Genomic DNA, 27370 nt, shown 5'->3' with positions numbered 1-27370 from the left:
TGAACTCACCCATAAAAGGTAAGAAGACAGCAGGACGGATTACAAACAAAAATACAATATGATATTTACATGAAACACACTTACAACAAAAAAGTTTAAAAAAAAAAGAGGTTAGAAAAGAAAGTAGCAATCATGATCTCAGAAAAAGCAAAAAGAAATCTAAGAGAGATAAACAGCAAAACTATATATTGCATATATATATACTAAATGGCATAGTATATAAACTCTTAAAGGAAAAAGCAAATGAGTATCAGGCAGAAATGGTAAAACTACAAAAGTGGGTGACTTCATTCTCAGACCCAAGTAAACCTAACAAAGAAATGAAGGATCTAAATAAAATTCTAAAAGAAATTTTGGATATGAAGATAGCTGTCTGAAGAATACTAAATAGTATAGAAAGGAATAGATGTGTAGGGCATTTTTATAAAAAATTACAATGTATTAGGGCATTAAACATCTCACAAAAACAGAAAAGGAAAACTATTAAATGAGTCTTTCACCAACCACAATGCACAGTTACATTCATTAAAGGGATTTTGAAGCATAGAATAAAAATTGGAAACTAAATAGCTTAATCCTAAAGAATGAGTGGATCTTGACTCACCCATCACAGAAATCACAAAAACAATAGAAAGAACAGAATCAATGAAGCAAACAATTAAAAGAGCTAAAACAAACAAAAAACCCAAGAAATTGAAAACATTCAATTAAAGACAAAATTGAAATATTTTTCAAATCAAGGAAGAGATTTTTAAAAATGAGAACAAAACAATAAAAGCCCTGAAATTAGTCGGTAAAATTAAGAGCAACTTAAGAAAACAAAAATCTGTAAAACAGATAAGCTATTAGTTAAACTGATTAAAAAGAGGAAGAAGAAAACCAAATTATTTATATCACAAAGGTGAATTTGCAACCAATAAAGAAGAAAATAAAAAATTATGAAAACTATTCTACCCAATTGTATGCCAAAAAACCTGATAATCTCAATGAAATAAATTTTATAGAAATATAAATCACTCAGATTAACATAACAGGAAATAAACTACTTAGCTCTATCTGAGAAAAAGAAATTGAAAAAAGCCATTAATGAAGTCTCAAAAGAGAAAAAAAAAAAACCAAACTCAAAGATCACATGATATATGAATGAAATTTACCAACTATTTACAACAATTAATTCTATATAAACTGAAAAAAAATAGGAAGAGTCCTATCAAATTCATACAAATATAAACTCAAATCAAAATGGAGTGAAAATTATAGACCAATAACTAAAAGCAATACTGATGCAAATATTTTAAATAAAATATTAGCAAGGAGACTACAGCAATACATCACAAAGATTATAAATTTATACCAGGAGATTAGGACAGAGTTCAGTATCAGTAATAGTATAAAGATAATTGGCCACATTAATAAAAATCATACAATAATTTTTTTTTTAAAAATACAAGATAACACTGCTAAAAGCATTAGGAATCAAAGGAATAAAAGGAGTTTTTCTTAAAATGATCAGTACTATCTATCTAAAACCCAAAGAACCACTATTACATTTAACTGGGATAAGCTAAAAGTCTTTCAAAAATGAAAGAGGAGAGGGAGACGGCACAAAAATGTCTGTCACCATTATTATTCAATATGGTGTTAGAAATTCTACCTAGAGAAGTAAGACATTAAAAATACATTGAAGGGAGCAGCTAGGTGGTGCAGTGGATGGAGCACCAGCCCTGAAGTCAGGAGGCCCTGAGCTGAGTTCAAATCTGGCCTCAAGACACTTAATACTTCCTGTCTGTGTGACCCTGGGCAAGTCATTTAATCCCAATTGCCTCAGCAAAAAAAAAAAAAAAGGCATTGAAGGAGTAAGTACAGACTAAGAAAAAACAAAATTAATCAATTTTTGTGAATGATATGATGGACTACTCTGAGAATCCTAAAGTCAAATGTAAATAATTTCACCAAAACTACTGCAGGACACTTACATAAGTCATCAGTACATATATAGGATTTTAAGAAAAATGGAAAAGAATTTCTATTTAAAATGACTCTACATAAGATACTTGGGCGTCTATCTGCCAAGACACAAGCAAAACATAGACAAGAACTATGTGAAAACCATTACAAAATACTCTACACAAATAAAGGCAATTATAAATAACTAGAGAATTAATTAATCAAAAGAGATCAGGTGCAAATGAGCACATCAAATAGCATCTGAGAAACCAAAAGATCAAAGCTATTGGAGAAAGAACTCACTATTCAACAAAAACTGCTGGGAAAACAGGCAGAAACTAGGCCCAGCCCAACATCCCACAGAGCACACAACTAGACATACAGGTGACCCCCTAAACAAATCAGAAAGCCAAGATAGTGGTCAGAGCCAGCTTCCGCTCCCCATCTACTGCCCAGACAGACCAGGAAGTACACCGGACCAGATTTTGATGAGGAATCCAGGAAAAAGTCAATGACTTGTTTTTCCAGCCCAGGTAAATCTATGGAGGAGATTTAGAGATCCACAGACATGGCGGCGTGGAGCCGGCCCCCGGGAGAGGCTGAGTGCCAGGGCACAACAAGAGGTCCCAAATCCCTCCCAGAAACTGTGCGCAGGAACGGACGCCAACTGGAGGACCTGGTGCTCACCCCCCCAGGCTCGGGTCACAAATTCAAAGTGTCCTGAGGAGACCCGCAAACTTGGTGGCCTTCCCAGGTCCTGGGCAAGGTATCAAAAAAGAAGTGAAGTTCAGCCAAATTTATAAGAGTCATTTCCTAAATAATAAATGGGCAAAGATACAAACAGGCAGTTTTCAGAGGAAGCAATCCAAGCTATCAATATCCCTATGAAAAGATATTCTGAATCACTAATAAATAATAAGAGCAATGAAAAAGTACAACTCCGAGGTACCACCTCGCACCCGTGAGCTCGGCAAAGTTGGCAAAAGAGGAAAATGAGAAAGCCACAGGGCAATCCTGCAAATGCCAGAGGAGCTGCCGGAAAATGGGTGCATTAACGCACCAGGGGCGATCTGTGAACCAGTCCAAAGGGAAGCAACACGGAAGCAGGAAAAGCTATTAAACCGGGGAAAGCCTCTGATCCAGTGATGATACTAGGTGGTTTACCCACAAAAGAAAGGCAGAGTACCTGTTTAAAGTACAGATATGTACAAATCAGATTGGGAATGGCCGACCATATTGCAGGATACGTATATGCTGAAATGCTGTGCTGTGAGGAAGGATGAAAGCTCAGAGAGCTTCTCCCATCCCGGGGTACCTAGGCCGGTGCTGCCCCTGGACTCTCCCCAGGGAGGGATCTGTCCCAGCCCACCCAGGCCCGGCGTGGCCCCTGAGGACGGTTCCCGGTCCCTCCTCCTCACCTCCTCTCTCAGCTTCCTGATGAGCTCCGTGTCGTTGTGATGTGTTTTGATGACCTCGGCTTTGCCGCTTGCAATAAGGGATGCACTTTCAATTAGATCAGGCCTTAATGTTCCCTGGGCAAGGAAAACCTCCTCGGGTTTCAGGTTCATCTCTCCAATCACTTCATTGGCAATCTGTAACCGAGAGGACACGCACAAGGTTCAAGCAGACGCAGGCGCCTTCGGGGCAGAGCAGGCCAGGCTGGCATGAGCTGTGCCCACACATCCTGTCTGCCTCAAACCCAAGCCCCCTTCTTCCCTGCAAAATCCCACAACCTGCTAGGTCTCCTACCCTCCCAGTGCCAAACGAAGACCCGCCGCCTCTGCCCCACAGTGGTACCACACCTCCAGCAGGAAGGCACAGGAACAGGAAGTGAGTTTGCTCAGATATGGAGTGGGCAAAGTGGGGAGTGCCCACAGAAAAGGAGCTGCCTCTCTGCCAAGTGGGGGCGCTTCTCTCCTTTAAAGCGACAGCAGGAAGGGGAGGCTGCTCCCCAAGAGTCGCCTCTGTCCCTCCCCTCCCTGCCCCCTGCAGCTGCAGCCGTCCCTCCGACTATCTTTGTGTCTCTCTCTTTCTGTCTCCATCTCTGTCTCTCTGTCCCTCTCTCTTTCTGTGTCCCTGTTTCTTTAATATATCTCTTGTCTCTCTCTATTTTTCTCTCTCTCTCTTTCTGAACAGTTTCCAAGCCTGGCCAGGAAGCTGGGGGACCCAGCCACAACAGAGGGAAACTCAACTAATAGCATCATGAATTCCAAAGACCACCTGTTGTAGAGCAGAACATTCCTATTCAAAAATCACATAGTGGCTCTGAATCGAACTAGTTTTTCCTTCATCTATCACTCCTTTTATGACTAATATTAGGTACAGGAAGCGCAGGAAAAATTAGGGAGATTCCTTATCAGCTTACTGGAAAAGTCTATCTAACAAGTTGCGATTTTTTAACCAAGGATGGAAAAAGCAGCACTCTTCAAAGCTGTGTAAAAGAACTAGACAACGCCATTTCAAACACTGTGAGAAGTGCTAAACACTCAGAATCCTAGATTCAGAAAGCGGATCAGAGTGCAACACTCACAGTCCGAGGCCCTCATTTTACGGGCCAGCTGCCCATGAAGGGGCTCACGTCTCCTTTCAGAGTCAAGAGAATGGAAGCGTGGGAGGGTCTTGAGGACACCACCTCAGAGTATCCCAGAGCACCGTCCAGCCTCCCTCCCCGCCTCCCAACAGACCATTCCACCATGTCCCTTAACAGACATTAGGGAGTCTCTAAGTTGCCATTGCCACTAGGCTGATTCTATCTGAAAATAGCCCCTTCACTTGTCACCAAGAAGCAGGACAGAAACATCAGTCACTTCAGATGTAACTAGAAAAGTACCTTGACAAAGGTGTCTCCAATAATTTTCCTTTTTTCCTCGGGACTTGTGGTCATGTTTAACGTCTTGCTGATCCTTTTTCGGGGAGTTCTGTCTTCCTCAGATATCGGTAACGTTGTCGTGCCGTTGTAGAAAGAATGAGCAGCATTGACCACTGTGTGACAAACAGAGGCTTTTTTAAAAGAACCACCAAAACCTGAATAAAGCATCCTCCACAATTCTCAGGGTCTTTCACATGTTCCAGAACTACTATCCACTTAGGCAATCCATGAACATTTGCTCTCAAGAACAAAGTTAGGGGGACTCTGTAGGATTCTAGGGCATCTCTCTCAGCTCTGCCCCAGAAAAGCAAGATCCAGCTCATTCCTCTGACTAGAATCCAGTCTGGGTGCAGCCAGCGGAACCTCCCAAAGAGATCATGGATCCTGATCAGGGGGCGCCTAGGAAACATCACCAACCAATCCATGGGACTCCTCTTCCAGGTTTCCCACTTAAGAACTGAAATACGGTTTCCATTAACTGCCTCAATTTTCACACATGTGTCGGGCCCAGAGGAAGGAAGTTCTGAATTCACCCCCAGTCCCAGATGCTTGCTAGCTGTGCGACTCTGGACAAATCACTTAACATTTCTCTGCCTCAATTTCCTCAAGTGTAAAACGGGACGATGGCAGCCCTACATCCCAGAGCTGCTGTGAGGATCAGATGAGATGACCAGAGAGCACTTAGCCCAGCAACCGGCACATAGTGAGCTCTCCACAGAAATGCTAGCTATTATCATTACCATCACATGTAGTGATGTCAACAAACATTTCTTATTTGCGCCTCCTGAGAACAGGCTCTGTGCTGGACTGCAGGGGAATCCAGAAACAAGCTTAAGGAACCCTCGGGGCTCCCTCAAAGGCCCCCCACCTAAGGCAGGAAGACCCAGAAGGGTGCTGCCAGAAAGCACTGGAAGCTAACACAAAACTGAAGCTGGGCTACCAATGACGGGTCCAAGGAACATCAATAGGAGATGGCAGACATGCTTGCAGTCACCGTTCCTGCAGGCTTGCCCGCCTTAAGGAAGTTCTGTAAAGGTCACAAAGTTTAAAATGTACAAATATCTCTTCTTTTAAAATGGCTATGACAGCCCTTTCTGAAGCCAAGCAGCTGATGCTAAGAGAGAACACAGAATTTGAGCAACTGATGTGAGGTCAAAGGCCTGAACTTGCCACCTTCTTCCTCCATCTCTGCTCCCAAGTGCTCCCCCAAAATATACTCACTTTGGCTCACTTATAAACAGATCCTGCTCTTTCCTCAGGAAAGCAAGAAACATTCATGCTGATCCTTATGACAAGAACTATCAAATCTTACAACAATTTCTAAAAGTAAAATTATTCTGTGCCATAATTTCCTCCCAAGGGGAAGTGTCAACTCTTTAAAAAAAAAACTTTCATATGGAGGCATATGTACATATGTTAGTGTGCGTGCTGTGTGTATATACACATACGGTTAAAGCTATGACCGCTTCATGATTATAGTTGAAAGAGATCGTGTTCTGCTGTTAGGAACTGATGCTGCTAAACATACGAGTTCCTGAAAGAGACTCTTCAGATTCAAGAAAACTGAGCCCCCAGCACCGAACACCGATCAGGACGAGGAAGGCCGGGCAGTTAGCAAAGTCCTGTTTCCTGGACACCTACCGAGTGAGCCAGGTCCCAGGCCCTGAGAGGGCTCAGATCACGGCCACAAAAACGCCACCATGTCCTTCAAATCCCAAGGAAGAAAAGCGGCCTTGCATTCTATGGCACTTTGACCTTTCCCAAGTTCCTGCCTTCTCTCCTCCTATAATTTTCAATGGAGAAATTATGGGAAAAGGTGAATTACAAAATTCATCAAGAATGAAAAGATATGAGTGGACTGCAAACCTCCCACTGAAGAGACTTCTCCAGTGCACTCTGTGAGCCAGGGAAGGCAGATCATTTATAAATGTCTGAAAAATAGAGAAGCGGGGTCTAAAGGGCTTACGTGCTTTGCTGAGGTAAGATGGATGAGATTAGAAAGGGCTGGAAGGAGCAACCAGGCCATCAGCAGCTGCCTCGGGCTCCGGGAGAACCCCTTAGTGGAGCCATGAGGTCAGGAGGCAGCCTGTAGGAGCCTGGGAGAGGAAGAGCCCACACGTCTAAAAGTCTGTGAAAGGGAAGAGGCTGGAGAGGATGGCAGAGGGCAGGGAGGGGGCTGTGATGTGGTGGTCAAAGGCAGGGGACACCGAGGCACGTGGAGAGGAAGTAAGCGGGGGGCCATCCATGCCAACATGTGCCCCAAGGATGGAGGGTTTGGCCTTAGGGAGGAGGCGTACGTCTTCCCCACTCACAGGAGGAAAGCAGGAGAATTCAATCCCATGCAACATGGAGGAGTCCTTGCCCAATGGCCCAATGGAAGCTGGGAGGGCCCGGGCTGAGAAGGGAAGGGGACGTGGGACCCTCGAGGAGCGATTCAGGAGGGCCAGGGCTGCTGGGCTGGCTGTGGCCAACAGTGAGCTTCAGGCTGCCGCTGCCGGACTTCCTCAACTCAGCTCCATGACCCATGAGGAGACCCAGAGTGGGGAAGAAGTAGGGGAGGGAGTCCAGGTCATGCTGGCCCTGATCTTGCACCCAGAGCCGGCCTTATCACACCAGGTAGTTACCCACCCATCCCAACTGAACAGCAAACCCAGCTTGTCTTTAACTATTGGCTACAAGATTACCAGAGCCTTGTAAATATCCAGTGTCCCTCTACCTCTGACAAACACAGAGAGCATCCGGCCTTCTTCCTCCCTCCCTGCTGTAGAGACCCTTGGGTTCCCCTGTCCTAGTATGGTACCAGGAAGGTAAGAAAGAAGGAAAACAGTATAAGAGAAATTATAGAATTACAAACAAAATGCGATGCTGTTAAATTAAAACTGGGAAATACAAATGTGTTGGCTGCAGAGCGACTCTGGCGCACCCTAGAGCTGATGTGAATAGATCATCACTAACATCCCATGTCACAGCAATTATGAGTTTTGTTTCAGATGCTGTACTAAGAAACAGAAATACAGTTTAAGATCTCACAATCAGTCAATAAGCACTTATTAAGTGCCTACTGTGTGCCAGCCCCTATGCTAATCACAGGGGACACAAAAAGAGGCAAAAGAAGTGCCGCAGTCCAGGAGCGCACAAAATCAGGAGAACAAGCAAGCAATGAATCCACAAACTACAAACGATGAACCGGAAATGATTAACAAAGAGAAGGACGGAAAAGAAAGGTTGGGAAAGAAGTCCCATAAAACCCACGGAATCTGTTCAACAGGTCTGAAGAAAGCTTCCACAGCATCCAAATGCCCAAAATGTCAGTCTTAGCCATACCTTTGACCTGAATGCCAAGTTTTTTGAGGGCTTCTTCCACAGACTGGCTCTCTCTCTTCCGCATAAAGCCATTATCTATATGGACAGCAATGACTTGATCTTGGTCCAAAGCCCGATTCAACAGAGCCGTGCAAACTGTGGAGTCGACGCCACCACTGAGTAAAACCTAAAGAAGAAGGACACAAAAAGGGGAAAAATGAAACTGGCTCCAACGTTGGAGAAAAGCTGACCACTCACTTTTCACCACGAACATCAAGGATGACAGTCCAACTCCAAGAAGCAGCGTTCTCAATGATTTGTGGCTACAGACTGACAGCACAGGCACAGGACCAAGCAAGAAGGGCCCCTGCTCACCCAGAGGTTACCAGGGAATCCTCTCCACCATGACTACAGCCCAGACCATCCCTCCCACCAGCGACCTCCAGAGGGACTCTAAAGCTCCTTAGGAGGCTCAGCACCCCAAGAAAGAGGTCAGTGACTTTGTCACAACCACAGACTGCGTGGGGAGGGCAGCTTTCTCCTCAAACGGCCCCGTCGCCATCCTTCCAAAGGCCTGGGTTTCCATCTGTTGCTTCTCTGTGCCTCAGCTCACATCTGCATTGGATCACTCAGGCCTCTTGCTTCCCAGGTCCTGCCCCAGCTCTCACCAGCCTCGGGTCTCTTCCCTCGCCCTCCCATCCCCAAGCTGCCCATGACACTTCCTCCAGCCTAGCTCTGGACATGCTCCTAGGCTCACACAGCCCTGCATTTTTATCTCATCTGTCTGTGATTACTACCGTGACACGTGCAGTCAATTTACTTGTAATACACACATTTAGAAGGTGTGCGCTCCTTGTTTACTGACAAAAAGTACAAGATGGAGGAGCTTGAGAACCACTGGGCTAGACCACAAAGACTAAGTAGGAATAACTGCTTCGTGTGTAAAGGACCCATTTTATGGAATCTGATGAAAAAGAAGAAATCAGGCAGACGGACTTGCTGCCCGAAGGCCTTCAGGCTGCTCACCAGAACCTTAGACGTTCCTACTCGCTCCTTGATCTCCCGGATGCACTCCTGCTCCCGGTTCTGCACAGTGAAGGTCCCGCTGCACCCGGCTATGTCGTACAGGAAATTCTTCAGGATCACTTTCCCGTTTTCTGTGAGGCCGACCTCAGGGTGGAACTGTACTCCATACAATTTTTTGGATTCATTTGCTATACCTTCGTGAAAAAAACATTACCAGATATTTAAAAAACTGCTCCTATTTAAAAGTCTATTTTTCCTTTGTAAGTTTGAAGACAGGTAACAGAGTGGGGGGCACAGAAAAAATACAAAATGAAAACCCACAATAATGAGTCTCCTTCAGAAGACCTCGACATAGCCCAACCGCCATTTAAGTGCCTTTTGCTTCAAGAGGCAGGGCCTCAGAGGTAGGGGGTTTACAGAGAAAAGACAGTAAGGGAAAAGCCAAAGGGGCATCTGGCGACCACCTTCCATACTGGCTGAGCATGGCGGGAGCGGCTCCTTCCCAGTGTCTTCCAGGGGAAGAAGGGCCCATCCACCGGATGTACAAAGGAATCTCATGTCACAACATGAAGTGAGGGGTCAGAGGAGCTCACGTGTGGAGCTGTGGGAGGAAGAAGGTCAAGCCCAACCCCTTTATGGTAAGGAAATTGAGGCACGAAGTTTCAGTAACTTGTCCATGGTCATATGAATCCCAACTGGGTACAATCTGAACTGGAGGGAAGGAGGGAAGAAGGGAGTGGGGAGGAAGGAAGAATGAGAGAGAGGGAAGGAAAGGAGAGGGAAGAGTGAGAGAGAGAGGAGGGAGAGAGAGAGGGAGGGAGGGAGAGAGAGAGAAAGGGAAGGACAGAAAAAAGGGAAGAAGGGAGGGAAGTCCCAAAGATTTCAAACAGCCTCACCTGCCACGATGTTCCCAGACTGTGCCACAACTTTGAATCCCTCCGCTACTTTGTCTACACTATCTCCATGTGTGAGCAGCACAATCTCTTCCTTCTGAAGACCCCTGAAAATAAAATTTCAATTGGAGTCAAGATGCAAAAAATGCCAAAACCCAGAACACTGAGATTCATAAAAGCTTTAAAGCATGTCTCGAAAACAGCGAGCCCCTGAAGAGCAGCTCGTGGCCGAGCTTCTGTAGAGAATGTAGCCATGAAATGAGAAGCCACAATGTGGCTGCTGTCACTGATATACAAATTGAGCTGCAGGATGACAGAAATGCCTTCAAACTCAAGAGAATCAGTGAGCTAATGGGTTTAAAAACTCAGACTAGTTAGAGCCCTGATTTTCAAAACCTCCTCAAGCCAAAATTTAGTGTTTTTCCTGTAATAAAAAAAAAAATCCATATAACATATGAGAATACTCGGGCCAGAACGGACCACCTAACTTTGCCCGTCCACTTTCAGCACAACCCCCAGGCCGATGGCCCCAGTGCTCTCAGGGACAGAGCCAGGCCTGGGAAAGCTCCAGCCTCGAGGAGACATCCTCCAAGCCCACCTGTGACTAAGCCTTGAGGGAAGAATGGGGGAGCCGGCCACCCTGTCTCAGAGAGGGGGAAGCATCCCTTGGATTTCAAGCCGGCATCAGTACAATAATTGACAGCTACAAAAGGCTCCTCAGAGTAAAGCTACAAGAGAAAACTGGATTTTGGGCAGCACTTTCCCAAAGAGGTCCCTGTGAGGTGAGCAGTAACAAGCCTGCTGCTGGGAAGACATTGTGACTCAGCACAGTCCTCCTGCCATGGTCCCAGATGCCAATCCGGCCCTCCCTGACCCCCGACCCCCACGGACTCTGCTGTGACTCACAGCCCTTGCACACTAAGCCCATGAGGTCACTTCCTTTCAAACTGATTAAGGAAAAGCCTTTCACTCCCCTTTCCTCGATGCTACAATGAAGCCGGGCCCCAGGCATGCGGCAGCCTTGGCCCAAAGCAGAGGCCTCTGTGCACTGAGGGGCTGACTCTGTGCAGGTGGGAAACAACAATGGCTTTAAAACAAGCGGCACTCGTTTCAATGGCGCCAGAGAACGCCGACGGGCAAAGCCGGGACAAGCAGAGCTCTCTCCCCTCACTGGGCGGCTGAGGCCCCGGCCGGCTCATCCATCAGTGCCATGGAGCCGAGCTGCAGAGGCTGCGACGTGCCCCCGCGGGACCAGCAGCTGCACCAGGCCTCACCAGGGAGAGAAGCCCGACTGCGGACAGGGCCCAAGCCGCAGGAGCGAGCGTTGGAGCCGGGCCCGACAGCAGGACGGACAAGGGCCCCGCAGCTCTGTGGCTCTCTCACCAAGCAGGACGGGCAAGCCCAAAATGTCGCTACTACCTGAATAACGTGCAGGTGTTGTCCACGCTGATGTTGAAGACTCCGTCTTCTCGAACGTTTTTCTTGTGCACCGTCCCTCCAAATACCTTATTCATCATCTGCCAAAACAAAAGAAAGGACACTTACACCGGGCAAAGGAGAAGGCCCTAAAGGCGTCCGGGGCGTCTGTTACGCCCCGTTACGATGCGTAACAGATGCTCCACCGGCCGTGGGGGAGAGGGGGACACCCTTGGCTTCTCCTCAGGCCCCATAGCTGGTGGCTAAGTCTGCACCCGGGCCCAGTCTGAGGGAGCCCCGTGCCCTGTCCTGCAGAAGCCAGATGCCTTGGTCACAAGCTCACACCCTCAGGACACTCGATGCGCCATCAAAGGGTCGCCACCTCCAGCTATCACCAGCAGGGGGGCTCACGACTCCAGGGCTGGTTCACAAGGGAGTCTCCATGTACCCCCGGCTTTCTAGAATGTATAGAGAAGCCCAAAGCCTGAGCTTGGCCAAGGGATGCTCTCAAGATACAGGCTCTGCCCCCAGGCTGGATACCAGGACAGAGCCAGGGGAGCAGCCCACTGGCCAAGCCAGTGCTGGCCCAGTGTCAGGAAGACTGAGTGCCGATCCTCCCTCGTGACCATGGGCAGCAGACTTCTCCCAGTCTCAGCTTCCTCATCTCTAAGCACTGTGGACAGCCAGCCATTGCACTTGCATCCAACTCTTTGTGACCCCCTGACCGTGCGGTCCCCAGGTTTCCATGGTTAAAAACCCACAGGGAGTTTGAGTTTCCTTTTCCTTTTCCTTTTCCCATGGATTAAGGGGAAGCGGTGAAGGGTCCCGGCCAGTTACAAGCCAGCAAGCGTCCAACCACAGGCCCAGCTAGCTACCACGCCGCCCAGCCACAGCCACCTCCATCTCCATAAAGTGGATCTAAGCTCCTCCTCTTCTCCTCTTCCCCCAGGGCCATCAAAGGGATACAAGGATGCCCTCATTTGGTCTCCCTACTCTGCCCTTCCAACTGACCTGAACTCTCCTTATGAACCGAAAATACCTGATCAATAACCCCCAGATTGCAGCTCTTGAGTGTGGCCCGCAGTGACCCAGAAGTCAGGCAGACCCAGGAGTCGGGAGACCTCAGTTAGGGACCCCAGCGGGCACCTCCTTGTATCCCAGATCTAGTGTATGAACAGGAGTCAAGTGCAGCATCTCAGAAATGTCTGAGCGGCGTCCCAAGACGAGGCTGAGAAGGGTTTCAGTTAATTCCTCCCTTTCATAAAATGAAAGCACTGGGTAATTAAGAGAACGCTGCCCATGCTCTGGCTGTCCGAAGCACCCCGTGAAAGTAGGATGAGTCAAAAACGGTCCTTTAATGCCTAAGTAATGTGAAAGGCTGAAATCATGAAGAGATCTCTCCAGGTGCTCTGACTGTGTCAAAAACGCACCAATTTCCTTCTCCTATTTTTCTATAAAAAGTCCTGAATAAGAAATCCTGTAAAATTCCCCTCCCCATAAACTAAGATCAAGCCACTTTCCTCTATTGCAAACAGTCTCTTAAGTTGATCGTACATTTATTATTAAAGGAACTACACTTGTTTTTTGGGCAAGGGACCAATCAGTTAATTCTACAAATGCCAACTGTAAAAGCCAGTTCAAAGAAGAGGACATATTTATACCTCCATATAAGAACAAAGCGGGGAAAAAAAACTTAACAAATTTTCCATCAATTGACACAATTTGGAATATAACTGACTAAAGTCCCCATAATTCCAGGAGGAAAATGCAGTAGAAACTCAAGGCACATTATTAACTACTTGCTGTATTTCTCTAATGTTCAACTAAATTAAGATGTATTTTTATGGTACGACAAAGAAAGGTTAATAGTATACACGTGAAAGCCTTTTTATCGGAGATGCTGCCTTGAAGGAAGCATGTGGATCCTTAAAATTGAATATCATTGCTTGTTTCTATTTGGATTTCTTCTATTCCCAAGAACTAATCCAAGTAAAATCTGCAATCGACCCGGCAAAATTGGCTTTAGGTGTTTGACAGGCCAATGCTCTCTGCTATAATGAACTCTATCAGCAAGAGGAACCATGAATACATTTGTATTCCTTGCACATTGTGAATCATTGATCTCTATTTCCTCCATTCATTTTCAAAGCTTGCGAGCTAGTAAAAGAGAAGAAAAAAAATTGACCTGCACACTTCCTGAATTCTAACAGATTTCCTTTCTGAAATGTTCAGCATCGAGGCACATAGGTCATATTTTGATCAAACAAATCTGTTTTGGCCATTTACAGAAATTGTAAAATCACCACTTTCCTCAGAAGGATTTAAAACAGCTCAATTGGGAGGAGGGGAAAAGAAAAATCAATAGATAAAAGACAAGTCGGATATGATTAAGTCAGATGTGGAATGAGAACTCTGCCATTCCTCTTTTGGTTGGGCGTCAGCCCTACTCCAGACCCACAAATATCTACGTCACCATCATCTCTCACAGACGTTGGCAGCCAGAATGGTCAAAGGTCAGGAGCAGGAAGAGAACCAGGCCCGGATGATTCACGAAGGATAAAGTAAAATCCTGGGTCCTCAACACGTGGTTGTCTCTAACATTTATAGAAACTAGCAGCCAAGGCCGTTAGCAGAGCAGTCCCAGGAGAGCCTGGGGAAGCCAGAGCTACTGCTCCGGGCTTCTGTCCCACAGGGACAAGGGCACCAGAGAATGACACAGAAGTCTATCTCCATCAGCTGGTCTAATGAAAGGAAGGTGGTCATCCTGTCACACCTTTTCTCGCCTCTACTCTCACTGCTGGCTTCCTTCAAGGCCCAATTAAAACACACCTTCCACAAGAAGCCTCCCCAGCTTCCTAATTTGGGTGCCTTCCCTCTGGCACTCATCTCCTTATCCCACACAAAACTGGCTTTACAGACATTTGGGGGCTTGTGGGGTCTCTCTTCCCCATCTCCAGCAGTGAACGTGGTGCCCGGCGTACAGCAGGAACGTGAGACAACAAGGCTGCCCGGCTGGCATCAGGTATTGGCTGCCAGCCAATACTGTTCCCTCACAAACAGACCTTTCTGCAGTGGGGCCCATGAGGGAAGGCTGGAGCAGACAAGAATGAGAAACAAGCCTCCAGTTGTGACTTTGTGGGGGGTTTTCTTGGCAGAGGCCAGAAGGGTTGCCAGTTCCTTCTCCAGCTCATTTTTGCAGATGAGGAAACTGAGGCACAAAGGATGAAGTGACTTTTCCACAGTCACACTCGGGCCTCCCCGAGTCTAAGCCAGCGCTCCGCTACCCTAGAAACGCCAAAGGCCTCTCAGTCTCTGGGGCGCAGGAGGCTGGGGATGACAGCCCTCACCCAAGAAGTACATCAGCACGACTCAGAGTGAAGGGGAGGGCTGATCCACAACACACATTCCTCCAGACTCTTTGTGCCCGACTTTTGGGGAAGCCTTCGGGGCTCCAAGGGGTCTGAGCAGCCCCAGCCACACTGTACCCAGACCCCCAACACCATCATCTCAAACACAAAGAACAAAAGCCAACCATGTGGGGCACAGAGAATAAACAAAGAACAAGCAAGGGTATTGCCCCCAGATCAGAAAATAAAATTCAGAGGACTGAAAGGAAAATAAATAACAAAAAAGAGAGCAAAGAAACTTCTCAGAAAAGACACAGTACAAGAAAATTGTTTAAAAGATGTTGGAGGGGAGGAACAAAGAAATTCTCCAATAACAACCCAATTAAGAGGGGAAGGAGAAGACAAAGAGGAAAAGGGAACAGATTAAAGAAAAAAAAAGTTAAAAACTTACATAAAATCTAAGAACTTGGGAGAGGGTAAGACAGAAGGGGGGAGGAGAGGGGAAACCACCCTCAGGAAAGGACTTGCAGCAAAGTACATCAAACTAAATTAATCCCAGGAATGAATTTATGAATTTAAAAGAAGGGGATAAGGAAAAAGCAACACTAGGGGATGAAGAAAAACACAGACTCATCATCAAAACTTGAAATGTGAATGAATTAAAAGTGAAAATTTCAATTCTATGAAAAACTGACTTCTACCAACTATCTCCCAGAGAAGCCAGGCTGATGGAGGCCCGTCCCAGCTGTGGAAGGTGACAGAGGAGAAGCCATGTCTGGACTAAGGAACCCCAAGAGCTGGAGTCTGGGGCTGCTTTTTATGGACCCCCAGGGGCGGTTTTCCTTGTGACTTGCCTCTTTCCAAAGCACGGGAAAAATCTGGGCAACTGGACCGCTTGGTTCGCAGTGCTGCAGACATTTCACTTAGGGCAGCCGATGTTAGATCCTTAAGTGAAATATGATTTTTATGACCTCAAATTTTATTTTACCCCAAACACAAAAAAACACTGGCGGAGCTGGCACAGACCAAGATGTAAGCCCATCTATACCTGTGTGCTGGCACTTATGAGAGAGTACCTGCATGCCATAACAAATGCCAAGGACCGGCTTGCCGATGGTGAATATTGCTGGATCGAACCAGGGGGCATCTTCTGCATACACCGAGTTTGGTCCTCCGGAGATTATGATGGCGCTGGGGATGAAGGAACAGACATTAATTAGCCACACACATCAACTGTTAAGTTTCCTAAACTCTAGCAGCCTAAAACCTTCCCTGATCCCTGCAGCTGCACGTGATCTCTCCCACATTATGTATTTCTCACGGCTCCTAGTTTAAGCCAGTAATTGTGGATTCATCTCATTCACAGCATCCCATTTGTTTGCACACATTTCTCATTACAACTAAGACCAGGAGCACCTGTCCGAGCAGGGATAAGATAGTAAAGATCCAGTAGGACTCAAAAGGAGATAAAGATACCCCACCAGCCCCTTGATAAAGGTAGGAGGGTCTAAAGGGGTTATACACTGCACATGTTTTTGGATTTTTTCAATGAACTGCTTAAAACACGATGACTTGCTAAAAAATACTATTTCTCCTAAGGCATAGTTCTCTGGGAACAGGTGGGAGAAAGGTTCAGGAGATACATGGGAAATTAGGATAAAGGAACAAAATCAATAGAAACTTATTTTTAAAAATAAGTTTTGAAAACTAAATACTGGAGAATCTTACAACAATGTCCTCAGGCTGTACAACTATCTTCTAAGTTAGACTTAAGAGACCTTTTGGGTAATTTTTTGTGACTAAATCTCCTCTGTATGAAGTCAGAACAGACTAATTTTATTATTTTTTTTTAAATCTTTTTTTTTTTTTTTTTTATTTAATAGCCTTTTATTTACAGGATATATACATGGGTAACTTTACAGCATTAACAATTGCCAAACCTCTTGTTCCAATTTTTTACCTCTTACCCCCCACCCCCTCCACTAGATGGCAGGATGACCAGTAGATGTTAAATATATTAAAATATAAATGAGATACACAATAAGTATACATGACCAAAACGTTATTTTGCTGTAGAAAAAGAATCAGACTCTGAAATATTGTACAATTAGCTTGTGAAGGAAATCAAAAATGCAGGTGTGCATAAATATAGGGATTGGGAATTCAATGTAATGGTTTTTAGTCATCTCCCAGAGTTCTTTCTCTGGGCATAGCTAGTTCAGTTCATTACTGCTCCATTAGAAATGATTTGGTTGATCTCGTTGCTGAGGATGGCCTGGTCCATCAGAACTGGTCATCATATAGTATTATTGTTGAAGTATATAATGATCTCCTGGTCCTGCTCATTTCACTCAGCATCAGTTCGTGTAAGTCTCTCCAGGCCTTTCTGAAATCATCCTGTTGGTCATTTCTTACAGAACAGTAATATTCCATAATATTCATATACCACAATTTATTCAGCCATTCTCCAACTGATGGACATCCATTCAGTTTCCAGTTTCTAGCCACTACAAAAAGGGCTGCCACAAACATTCGTGCACATACAGGTCCCTTTCCCTTCTTTATAATCTCTTTGGGAAATAAGCCCAGTAGTAACACTGCTGGATCAAAGGGTATGCACAGTTTGATAACTTTTTGAGCATAGTTCCAAACTACTCTCCAAAATGGTTGGATTCGTTCACAACTCCACCAACAATGCATCAATGTCCCAGCTTTCCGCATCCCTCAACAATCATCATTATTTTTCCTGTCATCTTAGCCAATCTGACAGGTGTGTAGTGGTATCTTAGAGTTGTCTTAATTTGCATTTCTCTGATTAATAATGACTTGGAGCATCTTTTCATATGACTAGAAATAGTTTCAATTTCTTCATCTGAGAATTGTCTAGAACAGACTAATTTTAAAAGAATGTCCCTAAGAAAAAGTGTTCTAGTAGCAAAGAACTGGAAAGTGAGTGGATGCCTCTCAATTCAGGAATAGCTGAACAGGTTAGGGCATATGAATGCAATGGAATACTATCATTCTATAAGAAATGATGAGCAGGCTGATTTCAGAAAAGCCTGGAAGAAAGACTTACATGAACTGATGCCGAGTGAATAACCAAGAGAACCCAGTACACAGTAACACTATGTTTCTGTGATGATCAACTGTGATGGATTTGGCTGCTCTCAAGTGAGTCAAAGTAATTCCAATAGAATTAGGGTGGAAAAAGCCATCTACAGCCAGAGAGAAAACTAAGGAAACTGAATGTGGATGGAAGCAAAGTATTTTCACCTTTTGGTTTGTATTCTTTCTCATGGATTTTCCCCTTTTGATCTGATTTTTTTGCATCTGTCATGTTTTTTGCATCTGTCAACATGACAGAAATGGAAACATGTTTAAAAGAATTGTACCCATTTAACCTATATCAGATTTCTTGCCATCCTGAGGAGGAGGGAGGGAAAAAGAAAAAAAAATTGGAACACTAAGTGTTATAAAAATGAATGTTGAAAACTTTCCTTGTAAGTATTTGGAAATGTAGAGGGTCACAGTCACCCTCTGTGGTTATTTCATTAATAATGACTTGGAGCAGCTAGATTCAATTTAAGTGAATCTTTGCCAAATGTTCCATGCATCCATACAAAAAATTAAAGGATTCAAGGAGCTTATTGTTGTTGTTCATCCTTCATTTCTGAAAAGGACCAATGATATCATGGGCAATGTCTTGACATGTGAATTGGGTTTAAATGAGGCAGAGCTGCATAAAGTTGTCAGCCTACCTCTCTCCTGCAAAATCACTGAAGTCCAGTGATAGGCAAAAGTTTCCCTTTTGGGGAAATAGTTTCCCTATGGGGAATATTTAAGCCAGTAATTGTGGATTCCCCATCTATGGGGAAATTCTGGATAAGATATAAGACCCTTCAGCCCAGAGGGAACCTACTAACAATGTCAGGTTCGGCTCCCCATCTCCCCTAAGGGCCCTCGGCCTTCCTGAGAAGTTAGGGGGTGGTGACAACCTGTGATGAGATTGAAGCACAATGATAGCAGGTGGCAGACATGGGCAACAAACTACAATAGCAAGTTATGTAGTCCTACGTGCTCAGAGATGGTTTTGTTACATTATAAAAAGGGGAAAGCCCTGGAAATAAATGGACTCCATTTTCCCACCATCCTCGGGAGTCCCGCCTCATCACTTCTCCACTAGGAAGGTATATTTTTAATCAGCCCAACTTGGGGCTCTAGAAAACAGGATACAATATGAAAAAGTAAAATAGTGCTGAAGAAAAAGTATTCTATCTGAGGCCCTGTCTACTTTCCTTCGTTGGTATATTGCTTAACATTTCAGCATTGATCACTTAACTTTGACATATAAGAGAACATATGAAATGCAATCCTTATAGGGATTCCCAAAGGGGCATGAGAAGGGAATAAGCATTTCTATAGCATCTACTATGTCAGCAATGAGCTAAGCATTTTATAATTATTTTTTCATTTTGATCCTCACAACCACTCTAGGAAGGAAGGGATGTTATCATCACCTTTTGCAGATGAGAAATTGAGGCAAATCAAGGCTAAATTCTTGTCCAGGGTCACCCGGCTGAGTCTCTGAGGCTACATTTGAACTCAGATCCTCCTGACTCAGGACCCAGGCTCTGTCTGTTGGGCCACCAGTCCATGGAAGAGGTGTAATAAGAAATGAGAAACTTTTTTTTAATTAAATAAATGAGTTTACATTATTTTTGCTTTTAAAGAGTAAACCCTGGGACATTTCTGGTAAATGCCACACTTTCCTATAAGATTTCATTGCTCAGACAAATTGAAAACAAGAACTCCCAGAACAAGACAGACATCTACTCGAATCAAACAAATCAGTCAGTCTGATATCCCAACACCTGAGATCCCTGCTCCATGCAGAACAAAGCCTACCGAAATCCTTGCTCTTTGATGGCAAATGCTGGTGTTTCCAAAGGGAAGATCTCAGACTGGACAAAGAGCTCCCGCACTCTCCTGTCAATGACTTTTCCATACTGAGCACCAGCATCCAGAATGACAACAGCCCCTTCATAGTGGTGGTGGCCATCCTTGAGATCTCCTCCAGCATTCTCCAACTGTGAATAAAATTTACAAAAGAATTTTTAATTGTGAAAATGAGTACCACAGAGAAGAAAGGAGTCATGACATCCATTCCAATAAACACAGAAAGAAAGCAGGTAACTGGGGACCTAATACTTTATAAAAGGATAGTTAACAATAAATAACTCCCCCACACGAAATGTGTTAAATACTGAAAATGAAAAATCTTCCCTGTCTTAACACAAGAAACGTGGATGCACACCTAAACCATTTGATGTAAATCCAGTTTTTTTTAAAAAAATCTACCAAAAATTGAAACTCAGCCTTATGACCATTCTTTGTATCTCCCAATTCCCACCGTTCCCCACAACCAAAGCCCTCACTATTTTTACCTTTCCACTTTGTAAACCACCAAAAACCAGGTAGTTTTTAAGTAGGACAAGATTACTAACTGGGTTTTCTAAAGTAATCCCTCCAGTCCCAAGCTTTCTCATTAGTCATTTAAATAACTTTTAATTCTAAAATATTAGGTTTACAAATTTCCTATAAAGGTCTTTCTATTCCATGGAAACAAAGATAATGCCTAGGAAAGATATAAAGCAGAGTCGCTACTGGTGCCAAATAGTGAAGAATACATCTATCTACAAAATCTGAGAATAAACTCTACTATAGTCAAACTACTTTAAGCAGCTCTTTTTGTTGTAAAAAAATAAATTAAAATTAAGGAGACGTTCATCAGTGGGGGAATGGCTCAACAAAATATTGTTTATGAATGTATTAAAATTCTATTGGGTGAAGAGAGAGACAAGAGAGAAGGGATAGAACTTGACCTTAACGACCCATTTAAGAGTTTTATGAAGAAAGTCCTCTGAAGACTGATAGGGGTACCCAAAAGATGGTAAGACAGAGTTGTCTTATCCCAACACCACATCACAATTTAGGATTCTAGAGCAGAAATGCAAACAAGTTTAAAATATAACTTTTTGTTTGCTTAAGGCAAATCCTTGGTTTGAAAGATAATATTAAAAAAGAAAATTACAATGCAATTTCGCCAACAGTTATAGCTGAATGAGACAGATGGTGTAGCTTTCTAAGAAGAACCAAAACATGTAATGTAGTAGCTACAGAAGCAACCAGTTCACAACTAAACTTTTTCATTTTCCTCTTAGCCTCCTACATCTGAAGGTGCCACAGTAAATGACTGCTCAAGAGCCTAGAAGTAAAGCTCTTACAGCGGTCCTGCAAATGGTGCTTTTCTTCTCTCAAAGAAGCACAATCCATTTAAGCTTCCTCCCTTTTACAGTTGGTCAAAATTTTAAAAGGATATGTACTCTTTTTCCTTCCAAGAGCCTGGTATTATGAATAGAGAACTAGACTTCAGAGTGAAGAGAACCTCTCGCTGACTTACGAGATGCGTCAAAAAGAAGTGCCACAGGATCTATTTTATTAAAGTGGGAATTAAAAATACTTGCTGCAAATTAAATATAAATTTTGTTGTTATCCAATTGTTTTCTCGGCAAATATAGTGTAGTTGTTTACCATTTCCTTCTCATTTTACAGATGAGGAAACTGAGACCAACAGGATTAAGTGACTTGCCCAGGATCACACAGCTAGGACGTGCCTTAGGCTGGATGTGGACTTAGTTTTTCCTGACTCCAGAATCAGGTGGTCTAATTACTGTCATTTAGCTGCTCCAAATGTAAATAGTTACATCATTTTAAAAATGGAAAAAAAAAAAAAAAGAAAGTATCTTTCACAACTGTTGATGAGAAAAACAAAAAAAGGTAAAAAATTTTAACTACCTTTTTTTTTTTTTTTTTTTTTTTTGCAGAAACAAAATCAATGCACCTAGAACAAGAGAAGTTCCATGTGGGAAAGAATATTTTCATCAAATTCTTCTAATAAACCTTTGAAATCTAAGACATAAAAGAAATGTATATATTTGTACATATACAAATATATAAGACTAACAACAGTTCCCCAATGGATAAGTCACAAAAGGTCAATTTTTTTAAACAATTAATCAAAAACCATTTGGAAAAAAAGAGTCTGGAATTACTAATTGAGAGAAATGTAAATTCTAGTTTCAAATAAAAGCAACAAACTAGCAAAGATGACAAAAGGTAACTGGACCCACTAATCCCCTCTTGGGATGTGTCCAGCCCTCATAATATGATTATGAGAAAAAGTGACTAAAATATTCACATGGACTGAGCTGATGATCCCACCTAACTGGGCATTTAAATCCAAGGAGGTCAATAACAGAAAGGACCCATATACATGTAACAATGGTCATAAGACTTTTTGTACTAGCAAAAAACCTTGGGGGAAGTGGGCCCTATCTACTGGAATTCTCTAGATAAACTTTGGCACATGAATATAATGGAATATTATTGCACCATAAGAAACAAACGAACACGAGGAATTTGAATTCCTGAGAATACTTGTGCGAACTGACCCAGAACAAGAGAGCAAACCACAAGGAAAAGATTATCGATGATAATAACATTGATAAAAAAGTATTAAAAGACTCGATGACACAGATGTGACACCATGGCCAATCCTGATCCAAGAGGGGAGGTTACAAAACTACTATCTATTTAAAGATGAACTTTGTCAAATTCATAAGAACGTAAGCCATTCCCCTACTGACAAATGGTCAAAGAATATGAAACCAAAGAAAGTTCTATGAAAAATAACTGAATTGTTAAAGAACACTAAAGCTCTAGTACAAAAACTTATTTTATTTTAGCCATTTGGGGCAGAACCTGTACGAAATATCTACTGCATCATCCTGCCTTTTCCAAAGAAATAGGTGCACTGACCATCATGAACTACTTTCTTTTCAGCTCTTAGTTACAGTAAACACTAACTGCTGTACTTAGCAGTGACAGGCCTTCAGGGAAGGCTCTAGGTTGTATGGCTTTGTGTGTCTATGGGAAGAGAAATCTTAGATTACTGGGATGTTTTAATTGTTTTCTTTCTCTACCCAGGTGGAAATAAATAAAGGAAAGCTGAGTGGGAAACCAACCTGACTGTTTGCCCCTTCACCTAAGCCTGAAACACAGAAGGAAAGGAAGTCCTAGACCTTAAAATTCTGAGCTCTTCCCCTCAAAATTGTCTGGTTTGTAATTACAAGTAGCCACTTGTATTTATTGTCTTTATATTCTTTATATCTCTACATCTCTCCCTTCAGACTGCAGGTGGCTGGGATAGCCCGGGGTAAGAGTCCCATCAGGTAAGCTTCTGGCCAAAATATTGGAGGTGCTTCATGCGTGATCCTCATATAACCCAGAACCTAGTACATACAGTAGGTGCTTAATAAATGCTTATTGACAGACTAACCACACCCAAGGGCTGGAGCTTTGCTACCAGGTTTTCTCCAGATTCTCTCCTAAGCATTCTATCAAAAAACAAACCAAAAAAAACCTTTCAGAAACCAAGTCTGGTTCCTGACTTACATGTTCATCACTGAAAGGTTTTCTCTAAATTGAGGGTTAGGATTCAAACCGGGATTCAGAAGTTCACATAATCCTAAACTTCAGACTATCTTGTAATGCTATTACAGAGAACAGAAGGAAATTATGCAAGTAAAATAAATGTAAATAACCAACACGGAGATTGTTATGACAGAGCATGTTTAATCTATATTGGATCACACGCTATCTGGGGGTGGGGGGAAAAAGGGAGGAAAATTGGGAACATCTTGCAAGGATGAATGTTGAACACTATCACTGCATTTAAAAAATAAAAAGCTATTGTTGTAAAAGATGTTACGGCATAGAACAGACACTAAATTATTAACCATGAACCCAACAAACATGCCTTTTTAACAAACTAGAGATGACATCAAATTTTTTTAATGTTTATTAAGCTCTTAGTGGACACATTAACCTTTCATGACCATTCCCCCCATGTAAGCCTTATTACTTTTGTTAATTGCTGAATCTTTGCTCAGGATCAATTCACAAAACCAGACCAGCCATGAGAACTACAGGGCACCGACTCAGGAAAACCCGAGCTCAGATGTGGCTTCAGACACCACAGGGCCCCCCCCCCCGCCCCGGCCCATCACCTCACGGCCCTGGGCCTCCACTCCCCAGGAAGAGCCCCTCCCTCCCAGAGTTGTGAGAGCCCCAAGAAACCCTGTCGGGAGCTCCATCCCCCACAGCGATCCGGACGAGGCCTGGTGATGGGGACAGCTGGGCCAGCAAGGTCTGGAGCAGAGGGGTTAGCAAGGCCAGCAGAGTCCCACGACCAGACAGGCCCCTAGCCTATTCCCACCTCCATCCCCAGCCCAGAAGCTGCAGGTAAGAGCTGGAGGTCCAGAGCCCGTCTCAGCTGGAGCAAATTAATCTTGATGGGGCTGATAATCTCAAGGATCTGAAGGGGGACCAGGATGGGGAGAGCAGACTGCAAAGGAGCTGAGGATGTGGGGGGGGGGGGAAGAGGGGGAGGGGATGTGTGTGTGTGTGTGTGTGTGTGTGTGTGTGTGTGTGTAACCTTTTCAGTCAGACAGGGCAAGTTCATCTGAACCCCCCAAGCCAGAATCCTCAATAACTGGAATACAATTTCCTTTTCACTTTCTGTGGAATACAGACAGAACTGTAAGGGGCTGGATGTGTTTAAGACTTCCTGCTGCCCCCTCCCCCCCTTAACTCAGTATCACACTGGAGCACACTGTTATCAACGCTGATTTTGGAAAATCTTTCAGACATAATTTACCTCAGAAGAAGGTACATCAGCACATGGCCTCGCATGGCATTAGCACTAAGTGACCGTACCCAGAAATCTCCTCCAGATGATAAAGGTATTCATAAGAGAAATTACAGGAGTCGAATGTGAATTTCCAGATTAACAAAGGCACTCGAGGCGCTCCGAGGGGCTGCCTGGGGCCCCCTCTTCCCAAGGGAAGCAAGAGGAACGACTTCCAACTCTAACTGGTAGAGAGCTCTAACAAGGACGAGAGCTAGTCCTTGGCAAGCCCTCTGACAGACACAGAGGCCCCAGACTTTTACCAGCTCCCTGGGCCCAGAAGAGCCGGCAGCCATCACCAGGCCCAGCTGCTTCCTGTGCAGCAGAGAACAAAGGTCCAGATCCCCGTGCTCACCAGCCGGGCTGGATGTTGAGGCCGGGCCCCCAAGCCCAGCCCAGGACTCTTCCGGCCTGCTGTCTGCATCTCTCCATCCCTGGCTCCTGCACTAACTCCGGGCTCTCTTTTGCACATCACAGCCAGACTCTCCTGCAGAATGACTCACTCCTTCACACACACCCTCCTCAAAGAGCATCCACAGGAAGGTCAGAGCCACGATGGCAGAAAAAAGGCAGGACGTGCCCGAGCTCTCCCCAATTTCCCTGAAAACAATCTTAAGTAACGCTTCTCAAGGAGTTCCAGAGCAACAGAGCCCACAAAAGGACGGGTAAAATAACTTTCTGGCCAGGACCATCGAGAAAGTCAGTATGGAAGATCGGTCACCCTAAGCTACAGGACACACCAGCTGCACCTTGGGGTGCCAGTCTTCAGGCAGGAGGCAGCACTTGTGGGGCCCCTTTGCTGGCCCCGGGCACAGGGCTCTGTGGCACTCCCCATGCCCAGCCAGTGGTTTAGTCCCAGGAGGAGGAGCACCAGCACTCGCAGCTGCCAAGAGGCAGAAAAAATGTGTGGTCATTCATAAGCAGGAGCACAGGCCAGAGCACCACCAGCCTCGGAATCCTAGAAAACTCACAGATCCCCAGAACTAGCTCTGAAAACAGCAACATAAAGAACCCGAAGCTTGTGACAGTGACTCCTCCAAGCCCAACTCGAATATGAAGCTAAAAGTCAATAAATAGGCTGGACAATGAACAAACAACAACAAAAAAAGAGACTGACCATAAAAAGTGACTATGGTGAGAGGGAAGATCAAATCAGATACAAGATAACAACAAGATTATATGATGATCAGTTCTGATGTGGCTCTTTTCAACAATGAGATGAACCCAATCAGTTCCACTTGTTCAGTGATGAAGAGAGCCATCTGCACCCAGAGAGGGAACTGAGTATGGATCACAACATAACATTCTCACTCTTTTTGATGTTGTTTGCTTGCATTTTGTTTCCTTACTCATTTTCTTTCCTTTTTGATCTGATTTTTCTTCTGCAACAAGAAAATTGAATAAATGTGTTTACACATTTTGGATTTAACATTTATTTTAACATGTATAACATATATTAGATTGCTTGCCCTCTAGGGGAGAGGGGGAGGGGAAGGTGAAAATCTGAAACACAAGGCTATGCAAGAGTCTATGTTGAAAAATTATATGTGCATGTTTTGAAAATAAAAAGCTTTAAAAAAAAAAAAAGATAGGGAAAAAAAGGCAACCTTGAAAAAAATCTGCAAATTTTTTTTCAAGGTGTAACAAGATATCCCAATAAAAAATTTAAAAACCTAAATATAGTAATTAACAAGAATGTTCAAGGGAAAGAATATTTTGATTAAATTAATTTTTCAAGTTAACTAAAGATTAATTAGAAAACCTTTTTAGTTTTAGCCTTTGTTCCTTATCTTTCTCCAAAAAAAAAAAAAAAAGGTTGAATGGGGGGAAACCATTAATTGCAGATTACAAGTAAAAATTTAGTCTTCCTAGATTAAAGTCAGAAAATTGTCATATAGTACTGAAAGAACCTTTTGAGCTTCTTTTCAGTGTCAGGGGCTCAGGTCTCATTTTAAGATGCCCCATCCCCACCTTGTCATTCTCCAGAATATTCTGAGTTCTGGCTTCTGCTCTGTGTTTATCTTACTCCCTTAGCACAAATCAGCCCACTCCAGCTTCCAGTAAGTGGTAGGAAATAGGGGGAGCGTCCCCCCAGAAAGCATCCAGGCCAAGGAGAGTAGAGCTTTTAAGCAAGGAGGTTCGGCCTAATCTCACTCGGTCTCCAGGTTCCGTTCAGGTAAGCAGCTGGAGCTGGGTTTTGTTCTTTAGATCTGAGATACTGTATCAAATGTAAAAAAGATGTTGAATGTTTTGCATTCAAATCATGACATTCTGAATACTTCCTTTCTATGGAAAACTAATGCTGTTTCTTCAAATCTGATCTTAAATAATTTCTTGTCCAGCATTTCTATTATATCTGAAAACCAAGTTTCCTTTAAAAGGATAAGTCTCCTTCAAAATGGACCGTTTTGGTCAACAGAAAGCCAGGATTGAAATAAATTCACTTTAAAATTATTTATAAGCATATTATCCTGCAAAGTAAGATACAAGCCACCAGGTGGCACTATGAGGCACAGAGCTCTGGACCTAGAGTCAAGAAGCCCAAGTTCAAATCCTGTCTCAGACACACACACACAAGCTGTGTGGCCGTAAGCAAGCCATTTCACACCTCAATTTCCTCATCTATAAAATGGGAATAATAGCAGAACCTATCTCCTGGGGTTGTTGTGAAGATCAAATGAGATCATCATTATAAAATGCTTGGCACATAATAGACATTATATAAATGTTAACTTTTATTTTGATTACTATATTCAACCAT

General features: G+C 43.8%; 1 protein-coding gene across 1 annotated transcript in view; it reads right to left on the bottom strand.

Annotated features, from left to right (window-relative positions):
- GMPS (guanine monophosphate synthase) overlaps window positions 1-27370 on the bottom strand; it is a 52012-nt gene that overhangs the window by 16720 nt on the left and 7922 nt on the right. The window contains exons 2-9 of the mRNA XM_031957556.1: window positions 19707-19888; window positions 15878-15992; window positions 11458-11555; window positions 10042-10145; window positions 9146-9339; window positions 8141-8306; window positions 4778-4929; window positions 3366-3539 (exon numbers count right to left, since the gene is read on the bottom strand). Of these exons, the coding sequence (XP_031813416.1) occupies window positions 3366-3539; window positions 4778-4929; window positions 8141-8306; window positions 9146-9339; window positions 10042-10145; window positions 11458-11555; window positions 15878-15992; window positions 19707-19888 (1185 nt within the window). The remainder of the gene's footprint in view (window positions 1-3365; window positions 3540-4777; window positions 4930-8140; window positions 8307-9145; window positions 9340-10041; window positions 10146-11457; window positions 11556-15877; window positions 15993-19706; window positions 19889-27370) is intronic.

Source organism: Sarcophilus harrisii, chromosome 3, assembly GCF_902635505.1.
Source record: "Sarcophilus harrisii chromosome 3, mSarHar1.11, whole genome shotgun sequence".
Classification (NCBI taxonomy): domain Eukaryota; kingdom Metazoa; phylum Chordata; class Mammalia; order Dasyuromorphia; family Dasyuridae; genus Sarcophilus; species Sarcophilus harrisii.
Note: the sequence above shows the minus strand (reverse complement) of the source record. Positions and strands in the feature narration are given on the sequence as shown.